The sequence below is a fragment of the Eubalaena glacialis genome, chromosome 5 (assembly GCF_028564815.1).
Source record: "Eubalaena glacialis isolate mEubGla1 chromosome 5, mEubGla1.1.hap2.+ XY, whole genome shotgun sequence".
Classification (NCBI taxonomy): Eukaryota; Metazoa; Chordata; class Mammalia; order Artiodactyla; family Balaenidae; genus Eubalaena; species Eubalaena glacialis.
The window spans coordinates 93,383,266-93,401,656 of NC_083720.1; the positions used below are offsets into that span (position 1 = coordinate 93,383,266).

The window sequence follows — 18,391 nt, forward strand, 5'->3', positions numbered from 1 at the left end:
TCTTTATTAACTGTAATCTGGAGTTGAAGGAGCATTTGGCAAGATGATCCCAAGTTATATATGACTATGGTCATAATTTGATTGCACCAAAATTCACCTGAGAGCAATCACGGGTATTGTTTTCTTAGAAGAACAAATGAGGATATGGTCACAGCCAGTGTCTGCTTGGGCTCTGCTGTACTGTCACTGACCATTTACCCGGGGATACATAGCCTCTTCCAGTGCTATTATCTATCCTTTAGCAAGCATAGACACTTATCTGGGGCTTAAAGACTGTCAGGCATTTACTTCCCATCTCTGCTCATTACCTTAGCTATGGGGCAAATCTGTTTGCTTTAGAAATGTAAGAATGTATGCATATCACTGAGAATTTATAAAGGAGCGAAGAAGCATAATGAAAGTCAAGATTACGGAAAGCATGATGGTAACAATAACGTATATCCAGGACTCTGCATTCTGAGTTTCTGCAGGAAAATGCACCAGTGTCTCAGAGTCATGGCAAAACACAGTTTAGTGTTAAGTCTTGGGTTATATTGTGAGTTAGGTTGCAACAACTCCAATGAAAAAAAATGATGGTTAACAGCACAAACTTTGAACTTGGGTAAATCTTGGTTCCAGTTTCAGCTCTACCTATTCCTAACTGTAAAACTGGGTTAGATTATTTAACTTCTTAGGGCTTGTTTCTATACATGAGAAATAAGGATCATAGATTCTTAAAAGAATTAAGGAAATAATGTATTTCAAACTCTTAGCACATAGTAAGTTTTGGATAAATGGTAGCTTTATTATTAATTCAATTCCTCAGATCTAAACTCCTTCCTACTCTTCTTTTTTGTTTAACTAGTAATCCCAGTGACAAAACTTAAGTGGAAGTTTATTAAAATTTCCCTTCTTAACTGGGTGCTTTTCCCAAATACTATATAATAATAAAATTACGTATTATTATTATAAAAACAATAGTAAACAACACAAATTAACATTACAAACAAAAAGTAAATACATTATTTAAAATTCATTTTGCTAGCTGTTTTCCTGAGACACAGTCTGTCCATTTTCAAATGAGTAAGGTATTTTGTAGCTTGCCACCAGCCTGGAGGTACCTTCATAGACTGCAGGAAAAAGGAAAAAGAGAGCAAGCCATTGAAAGGAAATGTACTACGTAATTACAAAAAATATCTAGAGCCAGCATTTTTGTTTTCAATTCATTCGTGTCATTCTGGTAATAAGTTAGGAGAATATTATAATTTCTTGATAAGCATTTACTATACCCTATTAATCTGCTGGGAGTTCCTGGGAAAGGAGATTCTTTGTACTGTGGGGCGAGCTATAGAAAGTCACCTTTCTCGCTTGCTGGATGGGAACAAGAAAGCATGTGGCCTTGATTGCTACTGGCCTCTTCTATGACCTAAGAGGAATTAGCCAAAGATGAAGCCAACTCTTCAACTGGTGAACAGAAAGACAGAAATAATTGTTCTGTGCATGGGAACTCTGGTACCAGGAAGTGTGAATACTACCTTCCCTCTGGACTGCCGGTGCATGCGATCCAATACATTTCCTTTATTTTAAACCAGTTTGGCTGTGCTTGATGCCTTACAGACAAAACTACCCTGTCTGACTGAGCTAGTTATGCTCCGTTTGCCCCCCTGAGTCTTCCTCTGCTCTGCTCTGCGCTCCGGGGGGGGGGCTGACCTACAGATTGCATCACAAGGGCTCCCTTGCCCTCTGGATTATCACTGAGTTTGGCTAGTGGGAGGCACCTGCCAAAGATCTGAAGGCAAGAGGAGAGAAGGTTTGGGGGCATTTTTCTCCACTTCCTGCGTCCTTCATTGTTTAGGTGCCGGCTGTGGCTATTTCCATCCACAGCTACAGCTCCTGCCTGCTGGGGTCTTCCAGCACAGCCAGCTTCTCAATGCCAAGGTAACTCTTCCCCAGCATTACAGCCTCCTGCAATTGCCAGACTCTGGGAGCCTCAACGTTCCTATGGGCGCCCTCATCCCTGCCCTCCCAGCCCTTTCATCGAAATGTCCTTATTGGATCATCCGAGAGGATTTGTGATTCCTGCTGGAATCCCAAATGATAGAATATTTAAAAGAGCTTAGAACAGTGCTTGGCATGTGGTAAATGCTCAATAAATGCAGTTATTAAAATATTGCTTTTGCTATTTCCTTTCAATGTGAGATGTCTAAACGAAAATTCTTCTTGTGATATATTGGAAAAATATATCAAATATCTTGTAATATTTTATAAGAATATAAAATAACGACCACAGCCATGCAGAACTAGAAAGCAGACTGATCTTAGTACATTAGAAAAAGTATAGAAAAGTCCACACTCTATCTCTGTGGTAGAGTGGCATCCAAAAGAAAGATATGAGAAAGTCTTTTATTTGGCTTCAGATTCTATGAAAAAAAAAAGTCAATTTATTTTTAGATGTTTTTAAACATAATCAAAGTCCAAACAATGATTTACTTGATGCAGTTAAGCCCTACTTCACCAGGTAAATGTCACCTGTTCCCCATCTACCAAGTTTATCACACTTACCATTAAGCAATACTAGTCTCTTGAATGTCATCATTTATAGGAGTTATATCTTTACCCAGGGTTTCCATTTCTTCTTCCTTCTTTATTCTTTCTCGATGTTTCCGAAGAGGACTTGGAAAACAAAGTGTTAGAAATTAGTGCGGTCCTATTAGTTAATGCAATCACAAAATTAATCAAGAGAGCCTATGATCTTATTTCTAGACTGTTAAAAATGTATAGGTTCCTTTTTAAAAAAAAAAATTTAGGTTCTCTCTTTATCCATCCCTTTCTCCAGGCTCACATGATAGCTACAATAGCATCAGTGTGGATAGGGTATAGTTATAGGTACATAGGAAGAATATGGTACCTAATTGTTGATAGATCTTGGTGAGCGCAAGAAAATCTTTCAGGCCAAGTCATTTTACAAAATAGACTGATAAGCATTATTTAATGTGTAAATGAGAAATAGTACAAAATGGAAACAGACATAAGAAAACCAAGAGAGTGAGGGTAGCCTCTGGATATGTTAATTAAGTTTCTAGATATACTAATTAAGAAGTGTGTTAGATATTCTGGGCTGCAGTCCAGTTTTCTTACAGTAAAATTAATGTAATAAAATAGGGCATTTCCCAGCTCTGCCCCAAACTTGGCCTTATAAAAACTCTTTTTTGCCATAAAGTAGGTAAAATCTTAAAAAATACCTTTCAATTTTATAGCTAGGAGGAATCCTACAGATTATTTGGTTTAATCCTCTGTCTTACAGAAAATAAAATTAAAGTTTAAAGAGGTTAAGAAATTTGTCCAAGGTCTCAAAGATGTTTAATGACAGAGCTGGGACAAAAATCACTCTAGACTGCCGATAGCTATGCTAATGCCTTTCTACCCAGAATGTTCTAAAGAAAGGAATCATGCCACACCCTCCTCTAATAAGTACCACAACCCGAGGGTAAATGTAACAATTTAGGAGGCTTCTCAAGACAAGAAGGTAGCATTTTAGAAAATGCCTTTTTAGCATGCTCTGTGGGAGTCCTGGCCTGATAAAAAATTTGATGAGTTTCCAAAACTAACTTAAGAATTATACCAAGCCATTCTGTCTCAGAGAAAAAACAAGGTTTTTCTTAATTACCAAAGATGAGGTATATAATGAAAAGTAAAGACAGGAGGAAAGTGCAGTCATCTTTCATAAATAAAATTCATTATTTTAATGTGACCAAGAAAAAAATATTTTTGTTTGTTTCCATCTTTCAAAGTTGTGTCACGGTACAGTTTAAGAAAATAAAAGTATTGTTTAGCCTATTAATAAACCCACATAAAATATGATGGACTTTAGGACTAAATAATGGACTTCCTAAATTGAGATATAACTGATATATAGCATTGTATTTATTTCAGGTATGACTTGATATTTGGTTATATTACAAAACGATCACCACAATAAGTTTAGTTAACATCCATCACCACACAGAGTTACAAAAGTTTTCTTTCTTGTGATGAGAATTTTAAGATCTCCTCTCTAAGCAACTCTCAAATATACAATACTATATTATTAACTATAGTCACCATTAGTACATTACATCCCCAGGGCCTATTTATCTTACAACTAGAAGTCTGTACATTTAGGTCACCTTCATTCATTTTGCCCACCTCCTTTTTTTTTAATTAGGAGATTTATAAAAATTTTATTTTAAATTACAATAATTATGCTCAGAAAATGACAAAAATTATATGTCCTGTGTTTATTATAAATGCTTCTAAATAAATGATGGCAAACTGTGAAAAGTGATTTAAATCAAAGCAAAAAGGAAAGAGAAAAGGTAGGAAGGAGGGAAGGAAGGAAAGAAGATAGGAAAGATAAAAGTTTTCAGATTCCCTTAAAATTAAATTTAAAAGTACTTACTGACAGCATGTGCAGACACCGACCACCAAAATGATAAAAATTACCATAACTGCTATCAAACAAATCACCAAAATCTGCCCTCTATCTCCTCTTAGGTAAAACAAGTCAACTCTCTCACATCTCGCCCCAGCGTAGCCTTCATCACAGCTATAAAAGTGAAACAAGAAGAAGGCAACAAGGTCAAAAGTGAAAGACTTTTAAGAATCTTTACTGTTTCCTTTTTGAAGAAACTAACACTGTATTCATTACTTGGAATTAATAAAGGGTGTAGTTCCTTAAAAAATGTTAAGTTGTACAACCACTGTGTTCATGAGAAATTTCATTCTTTGCTGAAAACCTGTCATCCCTTGAACATCATTAATAATATGCCTAATATCAATAAACAGGGATGATAACAATTTACTAAGATCTGTCTTGAAAGGAAGGGGGTGATAAAATTCCCTACACAGCACTCCCAAGTGTTTAAATACCCCCAGGACAGGGAATTCGAAAAGCCCCAGGATTTCCCATTTCATCATAGGACAATACAAAGCGTTTCAGTGTGCCCAAATTCTCCTATTATAAATTATTTTTAAAGTATATGGTTTTATATGATCAAACATGGAACACATAGAAAGCTCCATAAATGTTATTCTACAGGATTTCTCTCCCCCCAACTCCTAGCCCCTGGCCTCTCTTTTTAACTTCCATGCATCCGTTCTGGTTCTACTGCTTTCAGGAGTAGCAGCTAGGTAACACTCTTCCCTTCACCACCTCCCCAACTGCATTGCCTCAAAATACAATAGGTCTCCTCCTCTCTAGTTCCTTTATCTGACCCTCTGAGGCCACATATTCAGAACTGTAAACCATTCCCTCCACTCTCCTCTAAATGCCCCTTTTTCCTATGGCCCTAGTAAAGTGCCGTGACCAGAAATCAACAGACTCTCCAAATGACACTATTTCCCCTCTCATTCTTCCAACTCCATCAACACAGTCCTGAATTCACCTCAACTTAGCAAATGACCCACGTCAGAAGGTGCAGATACAGAGCCATCTGACCGAGCCGAGATTTGTCCAAGCAACACTCAACCCCTTAAAGCTCAGTGATTTAGGGACCATCCATAGTATTCTCTGAATTGTGTAAGATGCGTAAAAGATGACTAAGAAGTTTGTCTGAGGCTATTTTAAAACCAAAATTATATGTTGTAACATCAACACCTTTGCACTAACAAATATTCTTCCTTTTTCTTCTCCTCAGACTCATTCAAAACACAAAGAGATACTGGTCATATACATAATTATTGAAATCTCAGAAAGATGAAGCTCTACTTCTTACAAAGATTCCTGTGCAACCTCATTTTGTGTTTGTTTGTTTGTTTGTTTTACGAAAGGATCTATTGCCAGGCCACTCCAGAGTTTATGTTTGATAAGAGCTAAGGCAGTTAATTCCCACAAAGCTTTATTTCTCAAGTAAGGAGATCCCTTACTGGCAATATTGTAGCTGACACAATGCTTAAAAAAAAAAAGCCTCGCTCAGTCACAACCTCAATTGAAAGGTGAGGCTCAATGCAAGCAAAGGAGAAAAAACACCTAATGCCATCTATTGCAAAATGACCCCAGGATGTATGAGGGAAAATTGCTTCCTGCAAGATAGCTAGGCTCTTCATTGCAAGGTCAAAATAACAGGAAGAGAGCTTAGAAATATCTTGAAATATCAAAAATCTTTTGCACATGGGACTGGAACTGGGGGGGAAAAATCACTTTTAATTGCATGTGTGGGAGGGAGGTCTTTAGTTTTTTTTTTTTTTAAGGTTATAATTAAAATCTACAAATAGAGTATCTTCCAGTTAGCAGAAATGTTTCTCTAACAAATTTACTAAATACAGCATTTTTAAACAATAACTGTGCCCATAAAATACATAGCAATTACTTGCTGCTCTTTTAGAAAGTTTTTCTAATTATAAGCTCTGGGTTCAGTTGCTTACCCATGCTTTAAATGAATTTCTCAGTAAGCAGTCCTTCCTGTAAGTTATAACCCAATGAAGCCATGTAGCTGGTCAGACCCTTACACAGCCAGTTACAGTGGCTCTCATATTGTTTCACTGCTCATCAAATTAATAACATATCAGCTGATGGTCATTTCAATGGGAAAGAGGCAAAGGGTGAAAGATGCTAGTAGAAGTTTAATAAATGCTGAGCAAATGAATAAATGAGTTTTTATTTAATAAACATCTTATAAATTAAAATTAAAAATAACATTTAAAGATGCTATGACCCTTGAGGACTCTGAAAAATCAGGATTTGGGATCGCTATTCTGAAATAATCACCAGACACTGTTCTAAGAGATGTATAAGTATTAACTCAATTGATCCTTATAACAACCTTTGAAGTAGGTGCTATTATTAACCCCATTTGACAGGTGGAGAAACTGAGGTAAAGAGAAAATAAGTGAGTGGGGTTGGATTCAAATGCAGGAAGTCTGGCTCCCAGTTCATGTGCCCACCCACATGTAACACTGCCTAAATGAATTGTGCCATGTAAATAAATCAAAGTTATGTACCTGGAAACAAACCATCTCCATTCCAAGAAAATACTGAGAAGACTAAGAAGGGACTTGAGATATTTGAAACACACTTTGGTTTTTTATGTCAAGATAGGAGTCCACAAACTCCTATGATCCCAAGCAAAAGGAGATATTTCTGGTTTCCCAAGATAGCGTAACCACCAATGACAAGACAGCTTTGCTTGATCTGTGCTACACCAAGTCACCTAAAAGGTCAGGCCTAGGATGTATACCTCCCATTCACTTGAATGGTACAATTTATGGAACATTTACTCTGTGCTGGGTATCACAATAAGTACTTTTGCTGATGTATTATTTTGCTTAATTTTCAACACTTGAAAGGAAGATATTATCTTCTTTTATAGATGATAAAATACTCAGGGGCTTCTCTGGTGGCGCAGTGGTTAAGAATACACCTGCCAATGCAGGGCACACGGGTTCGAGACCTGGTCCGGGAAGATCCAACATGCCGTGGACCAACTAAGCCCGTGTGCCACAACTACAGAGCCTGCGCTCTAGAGCCTGCGTGCCACAACTACTGAGCCCGCATGCCACAACTACTGAAGCCCGTGCGCCTAGAGCCCGTGCTCGGCAACAAGAGAAGCCAACGCAATGAGAAGCCCGCGCACTGCAACAAAGAGTAGCCCCCGCTCGCAGCAACTGAAGAAAGCCCGTACGCAGGAACCAAGACCCAACGCGGCCAAAAATAAATGTAAATAAAATAAATAAATTTCTTTTTTAAAAAAACACACTCAGAAAAGGTGACTGACCCATTGTTAATGCTGCTTATAACTGGCGGAAACAAAATCTTGACTTAGGCCTGTCTTACTCCAAACCCTGAGTCCTGATTCGTGCGCTCTTCCTCCTCCCCTTGATTTTTGTATCATTCCACCACTAAGAACGTGTTCCTGGTTCAGATTAAGGTCTTGGTTTCAACATCTAGCACAGCACTAGATGAACCATGACAGAGGGACTTGTTCATTTATTCATCAGACATTTCTTTTGTACCTAGTAAATTCTAGGCACTGTGCTTGGCACTGGAATATGAAAATGAATAAGCCATCATCCCTGGCCTCTAGGAGCTCACAGCCACAGAAGGGCTGTCCAGAGAAATCAGCAGTGATGCTCCGGGGAAAAAAGCTTTCATAGAAGTGTGACTGAATCACAGAGGAAGGACATCGAACTCAAATCAACGCAGGGGTCCAGGAGGCGCTGATGTTTGAATTGTATCTTAAAGTGTCAGTAAGAATAAACTTTCCAGACTATGAGAAGAGCTTGTCTAATAAGCCATGCAAAGGAATGGAGGATTATGGAGGAACATTGGGGAATGTGGTGAGAGACATGGCTAGAAAGTCAAGCCAGGATCAGAGGAGCTAGGGAGAAAATGGGTTTTAACCTCTGACTGAGGGGGACAGGCTGTGTATTGATCTCAGGCAGGTAGATTACACCCTGTGGTTTTCATTCTAGAAGGCAGCAATATTAAAGAACAGTACATCTACAGACATAGGGACCAGTTAAAGAAATGTACTGGGTTAAAGGGCATTAATCTTTTAAAACTTCATTATATTCTCCCAAGTCAGTGAGCAATTAAATGAATTTTTTAAAAAAATCAACTCCTGGACTTCCCTGGTAGTGCAGTGGTTAAGAATCTGCCTGCCAATGCAGGGGACACGGGTTCGAGCCCTGGTCTGGGAAGATCCCACATGCCGTGGAGCAACTAAGCCCTGCACCACAACTACTGGGCCTGTGCTCTAGAGCCTTTGAGCCACAACTACTGAGCCTGTGCGCCTAGAGCCCATGCTCTGCAACAAGAGAAGCCATGGCAGTGAGAAGCCCGCACACCACAACGAAGAGTAGCCCCCGCGAGCCACAACTAGACAAAGCCCGCACGCAGCAACGAAGACCCAACGCAGCTCTATCTTTCCCAACACATGCACAAGCACATTTTCCTTATTTCCTTACATTAGTTTTTTTTCTTATTCCCCTCGAAGTATTATCTGTGTATATTGATTTTTTAATTAAATTTAATTATAATCAAACTTTGAAGAAGTCCATGACTCTTCAATGTTCCACTATATCAGGGCTTGGAATCACTGTTCTGAGACACTTGTGAAAAAACAAAAAAAAGAATACTGGGGCAACTACACAGAAGAACATCAGCGTTCTATGACTTTAGGTCAAAAATATACTTAAGAAATCATCTTGCTCCTCTACGAGGTAGGGTCTCAGACAGCACTTTAGAGAGACATCTTTAGAAGAAAATAAATATTTAAGATATGCAAAAAATTTGTTTGTGCCTGAGTAAAATTAAACTTGGACTCAATCTACCGAGAGTTGGAAAGAGAACTTTCCTCCCAGTTCCCTGCTGTACTAAACAGGCTTTGTGAATCTCTAAAAATAGGACTGATTTCCATGCACTTAATTGACACCTGCAAAAGTAGCTTGTAATTTGGCAGAAATTCCTTCATATTTACATTCACTACGAACCACCTAACACATGCCAGAAGACTGTGTTTGCATTCGAGTGCAATAAACCCCTGGGAGTTTATTTGAGCTGAAAAGCATCCTTAACACTGGACAGAAACAGTTTTGCTTGCGCAAGGCAGCAGAAGACACAGCCCTGCCTGGAAGGCGATCTGGACTCTTCGCACGCTCATATTTCAGCAGGAAAGTGTGCGTCAGTTTCTCCATAAGTAGCTGTCCAACGGGGCCCCTAAACAAGTGGCGCAGGGAGGGGAGGGGGTAGGACCAGGGGGAACTGCATCCCGACAGATGGCTGGATTAGCTCAGACTTTCCAGTCCTGTCACCACCCCCCCAAACCGGCACCAGTCTGTACCCCTTTGCTTGTCGGCTCAGCGCTTCACTTACACGCAGGAGGGCGTCTGCTCGGCCACCACGAAGCGACATCTCCCTTTAATGCAGTAATGCTTGTACTGCTTGGGGCACCGAGAGAAGTGGCCTCTTCGCTTTGGTTGTGTGGTCGTAGCTGAAGAATGAGAAATGATTCAATAAATCAACTCACTTTAAATACACATTTGTACGTAGAATCATATTCCTACCTGTGCTGCCAGTTTTTCTGTGGAATATACTCCAATCTCTCATTTCTCCTTCTCCCCACACTGGCATATGTCAGACTTTTGTGACCCGAAACTAGCCCTAGAGATTGGCTAATGGGGATTGTGACAGGAACGTTTCATATTTTAACTAAGATTTCTGTCCAAACTACCTCTCAGAAACGTTGGTGTTGTTTAAAGGGTAAAGCATAACTGTGGTAAGAGAGGAGGCTCTTCTTTCCGTGAAGATTGTCAGAGACATGGGGCTGATGGCATTGAAAAGAGAGAAGGGTATTTTCCTTTCTTTTTTTTTTTTTAATTAATTAATTTATTTATTTATTTTTGGCTGTGTTGGGTCTTCGTTGCTGCACACAGGCTTTCTCTAGTTGTGGCGAGCGGGGGCTACTCTTCGTTGCGGTGTGCAGGCTTCTCATTGCGGTGTCTTCTCTTGTTGCGGAGCACGAGCTCTAGGCACACAGGCTTCAGTAGTTGTGGCACGTGGGCTCCATAGTTGTGGCTCACGGGCTCTAGAGCGCAGGCTCAGTAGTTGTGTGTGGCGTACGGGCTTAGTTGCTCCGTGGCATGTGGGATCTTCCCGGACCAGAGCTCGAACCCGTGTCCCCTGCATTGGCAGGCGGATTCTTAACCACTGCGCCACCAGGGAAGTCCTCTTTTTCTTTTTTTAACTTAAACACAGCACTTAGTGCCAGATGCTGGTCTGTATGCTTTATATAGAGAGTCATCCCTCGGTATCTGAGGGGGATCGGTTCCAGAACCCCAGGTGACAGCAAAATCCGCAGATGCTCAAGTCCCTTGTGTTAAATGGCATTTACAGTCGGTCCTCGGTATCCCCCAGCCGGGATTCGTGGTTGGTTGACTCTGCGGATGCAGAACCCGCAGATTCGGAGGGAGGGCTGTATTTACTCATTTCATACTCAAAAGAGGCTTGTGAGGGAAGCACTGTTCTAAGTGCTATTTATGGATGAGCAAAGCACAGCTCAAAGAGGCTAAATCACTTTCCCAGATCATGCAGCTAATATGTGGCAGAACTGGGGCTCAAACCCAGGCAGTCCTGTCCCAGAGTCCATGCTCCTGCCTGCTCCGCTCTGGTGCTCTGTCAGGCAGGTAGCTGTCATCTGCTCTCAGCCTGCGGCACCCAGAAGTCCTGCTTTTCTGAATGGGAGATTATCCCTCTCATCTGACCCCTGGAGGGTTTCTCTTGCCCTGAAGGAGGAAAACACTGTAAGCTTCATAACCAGGATTTCACTCCTACACTGACTTCCTTGTCTTACCTTTTAGAATCTTAATTGCCTAATTTTTCAAAGTGGGAGCCAGGGGGTGTAATATGGAGCGATTTCTCCATCGTTTACATGTAGAAAGTTTCAAGAAACAAGGATTGTCAAGAGAAACAGTAAAGAAATACTAACTAGCTGTTGCATGTGTTGATTCACAACAGACACCTGCCCACACCCAGAGGAAACTGCTAACTAGCCAGCTCCAGCCCAGGGTCGGCCTTTCCATAGTCATGGTATGACCGACAGCTTGCAGGACTCAGACACCTGTGGAACCAGAAAGCCTACAGTGGTCACTTCAGAGGGCATTTCACACTAGGCTTGGTATGGCACCTGGCACCCCAATGACATTACACAATCCCTTTATAAATAGCAGTGACTACTAAACTTCTTAATTAATATTATGAAATGAGTATATATACATATATATATACACCCATATACATATACATACATAAAAAAAATTGCCCAGGGTCACCAGAGAGGATAATTACAAAGGACTCTGGATGATCTATACACAGCAAATTTCTGTGATGCCAGGTCACAGAGTTTCAGAGGGTGACAGAATATTGTTGAGGCACTGGCTGACCTGGTTTTGGTTGGTGACTTGATTACCAGCTATGCTGACTGCCTGTACGTGCCAGACATTTGCTCCCATGCATGCCAATCAATGGGACTCTTATTGAAATTTCTCCCAGAAGTAACTGCAAAATGTCTCAAAGGCAAAGATCTGTGTATTTTGGCAAATAAATTGATCGAATGAAGGTCAGCTTCCATCCATCAAGTACTTCCTCTTTCCATAGCCCTGTAGTAGGCATTGGAAAACATCAAAGAAATAAGGGATATCCTATCTAACGATCTACATTGGTACAATAGAACAAATTTAAGTCAATAAAAAGCAAGAAATGAGTAAAAACAACCCTAGTAACCATGGAAACATGGAAACACTGGAAAAAATACTGGCTTAGGAGGAAGGAAATTAGTGTTTCATTTTCAGCTCTGCCTTTCATGAGCCCTATGGGTCCAGGCAAGCTAATTAAGCTGTCTGAGCCTCAGTTTCATCATCTGGAAATTGAAGATGATGACATCTACCTTAAAGGGCTGTTGAGAGGCTCAAATAAAAAATACATGTGGAAATTCCTAGCAAAGTACCTGGGACAATAAAGTCCTCGGTAAACGAGTTGATCCTAGAATCTTGAAAATCTTGACAATTCTAAGAGAAATCTTGTGCCAGTACAAAGAGGGCTTATCTAATTAAAGAAAATTTCTAGGAAATGTAGGCTTTTTTAGGAGGAGGTGAGCAAGCAGCTGAGTTGTGGAGAAGGTCAAGAGCGAAAGCTCAGGGTCGGGAGTATGCCAGCCTTATGCAGTAGGTGGGTGGTAGGTTTAATGGATATGGAAGAGACCTGAAGGAGAGCAGCCAAGGATGGCTGTGAGTGGAAGTCAGAGACCACAAATGTCAGTGGGCTGAAGTGTTTACCCTTGAAATACAAGTTGGGAGAGAGCTGAAGAGGTTCTTATGGATTAAATTACATGAAATATGTAAAAACTAAACTGTGAAGTATTTTATCAATGTATTAGACAGGAAAGTGCCAAGGGGGAAAAGAGGAATCCAAGGCATATCCGAGCCATGCACACATACATGATATAGGCCTGGGGCAGGGAAATGGAGGGCAAGGAGATGAATTTAAGAATAGATAATCAACAAGGACCTACTGTATAGCACAGGGAACTCTACTCAATACTCTGTAATAACCTGTATGGGAAAAGAATCTGAAAAAGAATAGATATATGTATAACTGAATCACTTTGCTGTACAACTGAAACTAACACAACACTGTAAATCAACTATACTACCATAAAGAAGCAGTAAGACTTACTGACAGATCTCTTTGCTCCAGAAAGGTCTTTTCTACTTTGCAAAGCACACCTGACTTTAAATATAAGCCATATGGCTCTGTATCCTGAACTTTACTAATTCCTCTGGCTGTCACGCCCCTTTAAACATAGCCAGTCTTTTAATAAACACCATACAGAGCAAGATACCAGAGAGCGCCTTAACCAGCAGCTGCTGGACGCAGTGATTTGATCAGCCATGGTTCATCCAAGCAACACAAATCCATGCCAGGGAAATGTTTGCCAGGCCCTGTTTTGATTGCTCACAGAGTTCTCTCCTTTGCAAATAAGCATGCCCTTAAATATTCCCAGCATTATTTGGATTTAAAAACCCTTCCATGCCACCAAGCAGAAAATGTCCTGTGATTTCTCTCTGGAACTTTAAAACCTGGAAGAAAAATTAATCACACATACAGCGTCCCCCCCAAAAAAAAACCCAAATGGGGGGCTTCCCTGGTGGCGCAGTGGTTGAGAATCTGCCTGCCAATGCAGGGGACACGGGTTCGAGCTCTGGTCTGGGAAGATCCCACATGCCGCGGAGCAACTAGGCCCGTGAGCCACATTTACTGAGCCCGCGCGTCTGGAGCCTGTGCTCCGCAACAAGAGAGGCCGCGATAGTGAGAGGCCCACGCACCGCGATGAAGAGTGGCCCCCCCTTGCCACAATTAGAGAAAGCCCTCGCACAGAAACGAAGACCCAACACAGCCATAAATAAATAAATAAATAAATAAAAATTAAAAAAAAAAACAACAAAACCCAAATGGGATCCTCTCTCTTTCTCATGGTAATGAGAAGGCTTATCAGCATTCTCCCTTTTGAAATGCACCTAAAATTCCAGTTGCTTTCATCTAATATTCATCAAGGTCACATTATCTGAAAATTGAATAGCTGTGAAATCTAACATTTTCTGATTATTATGAGACCTGATGACATAGGGCAGGGGATGGCAAAATCTACCCTTCCATTCCAGAGATGTTTACCAAGAAAAAGGAAAAGTTAATCTTATGATAAAAGAATGATTAGTCCCATATATTGTGTTTCTCTTTTGAGAAGTAAATGGTATGGTCTTGAAAATGTCACAGCCGTGAAGATTTCCCTGATACTGTGGGTGGTGGAACTTAACTGATCTTTTTCCCTCCCACCTTACTCTTTTCCAACCCACATTCCTCAAACCAAAACCTTCCTGTGGGAGTGAGTTTGTCCCACAAAATTGCTGGAGAAAATTACATGTACCAAAGGACCAGATCGCAACACAATCTTATAAACAGATGGGCACCACAGGTAACATATCGTAAACTCTTCATGACACTGTATTTCAAAGATTCTACAACCAATTAAATAAGAAACCACCAGGGCTACTGCAGGTCAGTGATGTCAAAATTTGATTCTAAGAGTTAGTAAAAGGGATCAGGAAAAAGAATAGCTTTCACTGATAGTATGGGCAGATAGATAGGAAGTGGTCACCTTCTTAGGGTCATATGAATAATTAGATGACATGTGATGGATTCCCTTGGGCCAAACTAAAGTGGAGGAATACAGCAGACACCCAAATAACCTAGTTTAAATATGGAATTTTCCTCAGTTTGATGGATGCTTTGATTGAACAGTGTGATTCCTTAGTCTTTCTGTACATGATTCTTAACCTCAAGCCAAAACAGGCTTTGTGATGCCTTTGTGATTAAAACTCTTCACAATTGATACATTAGGTTTACTTTTCAGAAAACCTTCCCTTATTTATTCCAATAATGCTCATGAAAAATCTATTTAATGATTTTGCAAATGATATTAATATCAGCAACTCTTCTGAAATCAACTCTAAGGGTAATATACAATTACTATGACAATGCTTTTTTGGTAAATCTCATTACAATGTTTATAACCTCTTCTATCTCTACCTTTAGTTAGATACATAGTTCAATCTCTGTGTAAGAGATTTAAAAAGGGATACTAAATTTTGAGATAGAAGTCCCACAAGTGTTACCTAGGAGAGAGAGGAAGGAAAACAAATACCTATAAAATCATCTTCTCACACAGATATCTGACCTAAAAAATAGGGGGAACAACCAGTGCACAGGAGAGTTCAAGTGGTCTCAGCAGAGTCTGGAGAAACGTTGCCTCCTATTCTATAAAGTACAGCCTGAGGCTTTAATATTCTAAGCATCTTCCCAATAAGAGTTTCTTCATTTTACAACCTTCTTAAGCCAAGAGGGGAGGAAGAAAGTTTTATATTTTTTAAGTTAATTTTCCTTCTTATCTTGCCAACTATCTCTGTGGGACAGGGGAATGTAAATTCATGATGCTCTTGAAAAAGTGCAAAATTGGAAAATTTATTGTAATTGAGGATTCCCATTCGTCTTACATTCAATGCCGTTTCCTGTAAAAATGTGAATTGGTCTGTTTCTCCAGGAAAAGAAAAATAAATCTCACAGATGTACTTATTACCCTCCTGGGCTACTAGGATACGCTTACACGGGGGGCCAATCAGGTCTGATCAGCATGTTTTTTAACCAGAAGGACTGTGCCAACCATTTCTGAGCTTACAGGAGTGAACCTTCACTTAGAGTTGCCCTTTTCATTCCAGCCCTTTAAAGGAAGAAAAAAGAATCCAGTGTTGAGATTTGAGTGTATTTCATGTATCTAAAATTATTCATGGCTAGGAGACAAAGAAGAATCGACAGGGAAAAAATTGTATTTCCTTTTGTTTTTCAAGAGTGCATGTGAGAAAAAAAAAAAAAAAGAATGCATGGGATACCTCCTTTGCTCATTCTCCCCTGCTGGTTTGACCTCAGCTCCCCTAACCTCTAAATTTTGCCATGCATTGAGGCTCAATACTTTCTCATCTCTTCTCCTCTCTCCTCTTAAAGTTTCAGTTCTATAAGATAAATTGTAAGATAAATAATTTCTAGAGATCTACTATACAACATCAGTTGCCATAATTAATAATATTGTACTGTACACTTAAAATTTTGTTAAAAGGGCGGATCCCATGTTAAATGTTTTTACTACAATAAAAGAATTTAAAAATACATTTAGGAGGAGGATAAGGAAGATTTTTTAACACTGTCAATCATCAGGTTATGGAATAATCTCCCAAAGGAAATGTGAAAATGCTGTCATTTAAGACATTTGAAACCAGACTGAAGAAAAGCACACAAACACATAAAGTTGGCTTTGTCCTTCTCACTACATGGGTGACAAGACCCGCACAAGCATGACCTAAGACAGCGATGGACTCCACAGACTGTGGGCACGTGCCAGACCACCCACTAGCGGGAGGGAAAAAAAGATGAAGGTTGGGCTGGAACTGATGACTCACATCAGGATGACTTGCTCAGAGTGTTCCTGGCTCAGTTACAACATTCCCAGGGTGCTAGGAAAGGAGCACTTACACCACGTCACCATACTCCCAGCTCAGAGAAGTTTCCAGGGAATACAAGAGGCTCTTCTCCACTCTGCCCTACTTTTGCAATTGGCCTTGTGTTGTGTTTTGTTTTGTTTTAAAATAAGAAACAGCTCCTGTAGAACACCAGACCATGCAATTTATAAAGGACAGACAGACCTTAGACCAGGAGTCAGCCAACTATGGCCCAAAAGCCAAATCTGGCCCACAGCCTGTTTCTCTAAATAAAGTTTTATTGGAAGACATCCAAGGCCATTCATTGGCATAGGTCTATGGCTGCTTTCATAGTTCAATGGCAGAGCAGAATAGTTGCAACAAAGACCGCATGACCCACGAAACCTAAATTCTTATTCTCTGACTCTTTACTAAGGCTGATCCCTACCTCAGACGACTAACTTTGAGAATACTAATTCAGGAACCTCCAAGGTAAAATATGTTTTAAAATTGTTGCCTTCTTCCCTTCTTTTAAGTTATAAAATAGAAAAAAAAATTTTTTTAATTTGAATAGAATATGCCAGCTTTCTATGAATCTAGTCCAAGACATCACATGCTAAAGGCTGAAGCACGTACACATCTACGATGCCCAAAATAGTATAATGATGAATGGAAGCACTAGAATGAGAAAGACCTGAGCGTGAATCCCAGATTTGTGATATATCAGCTGTGTGACCTTTGGCAAGTTACGTATTCTTTCTAGCTTCACCTTGAAATAAAGTAAAAAATATTATCCAGCTCATAGGGTTCTTGCAAGGAGTGAATGAATTACTGTATGTAAAGCCCAGAACCTGGTACATTAACATGTGCTCAAAAAACTACCGAGTTTTATGATTACTATATTATCAACAACTTAAAATTTAGGGGGGTCAAGTTTCTGAGGTTGAATATAAGGCTGATAAAAACAAATGCATCTCTTGTTATGCATTACCTGGGCAGTTTTCTCCACGATCTCCACAGAGAAGGCCATCATTTTCAGGACTCCTGGTTGAATTCCCATCTGCCACAACACAGTGGAGGATCGCTAGACCTTCAATTTTAAAACAGAACCAAAACAAACATGAAAACTTGTTCAATGAAAATGTGCTCAATGTGAAAGATTCTATCAAAGTCATGACGATTTATGAAAATAACAAGGCTGTGGCTCCCATTTCCAAGTCATTCTCCCGCAGCAAGGGAGGGCTACACAGGCCAGCGTGTCTCATTTTTTAAGCTCAGGGCTCAAGACAGAATTTTCAAGCCAGCATCACTTACATCTGACAAGCCCTGGCCCCTTAAATGAGGAGACTTGACCATAGTTGTGATGGAGGCTTATCCTACAAGCAGAAGAACAGAGGGAGTTCTCAGCCAGCGGATGAATACACTGATGAATTTCCAGGGAGAAGGGATGATGAACTTGTGTAGCAATGTCTTTTCTCCATGCCACACGGACCCAGTGTTTTTCAGGTATAAACTGTTGAGTGTGCTTCTTTCTGGGGAGATGCGAACTAGATATTCAATTCATAGGAATTATTTAAAAATTTCAAACTCCTCCAGCTAAGTACCTCTGTCTCTGACAAGGACAGTCTTCACAGAAAGGCATGGGGAAGAGAGGAACACTGTGTTGAGGTTAGGACAGCTTGGAATACAAAGTGTAGTCCCTGCGTGGGTCCTGATTCAAACAAAGCAACAGTAAAAATCACTTATGAGATAATTAAGGAAATCTGACATTGTCTGGACATTAGAAAATATTAAGAAATTGTTATAGTTTCAAGTGTGATAACGATATTGTGGTTTGGATATAAAAAACAGAGTC

At 40.1% G+C, this 18,391-nt stretch overlaps 1 protein-coding gene across 1 annotated transcript in view; it reads right to left on the reverse strand.

The window, feature by feature from the left end:
- Window positions 1-1,048: 1,048 nt before the first annotated feature.
- BTC (betacellulin) overlaps window positions 1,049-18,391 on the reverse strand; it is a 41,380-nt gene continuing 24,037 nt past the window's right edge. Inside the window, exons 4-8 of the mRNA XM_061191021.1 lie at window positions 17,528-17,626; window positions 9,830-9,947; window positions 4,418-4,564; window positions 2,542-2,652; window positions 1,049-1,109 (exon numbers count right to left, since the gene is read on the reverse strand). Coding sequence (XP_061047004.1) covers window positions 2,544-2,652; window positions 4,418-4,564; window positions 9,830-9,947; window positions 17,528-17,626 — 473 coding nt within the window. The 3' untranslated portion in view covers window positions 1,049-1,109; window positions 2,542-2,543. The remainder of the gene's footprint in view (window positions 1,110-2,541; window positions 2,653-4,417; window positions 4,565-9,829; window positions 9,948-17,527; window positions 17,627-18,391) is intronic.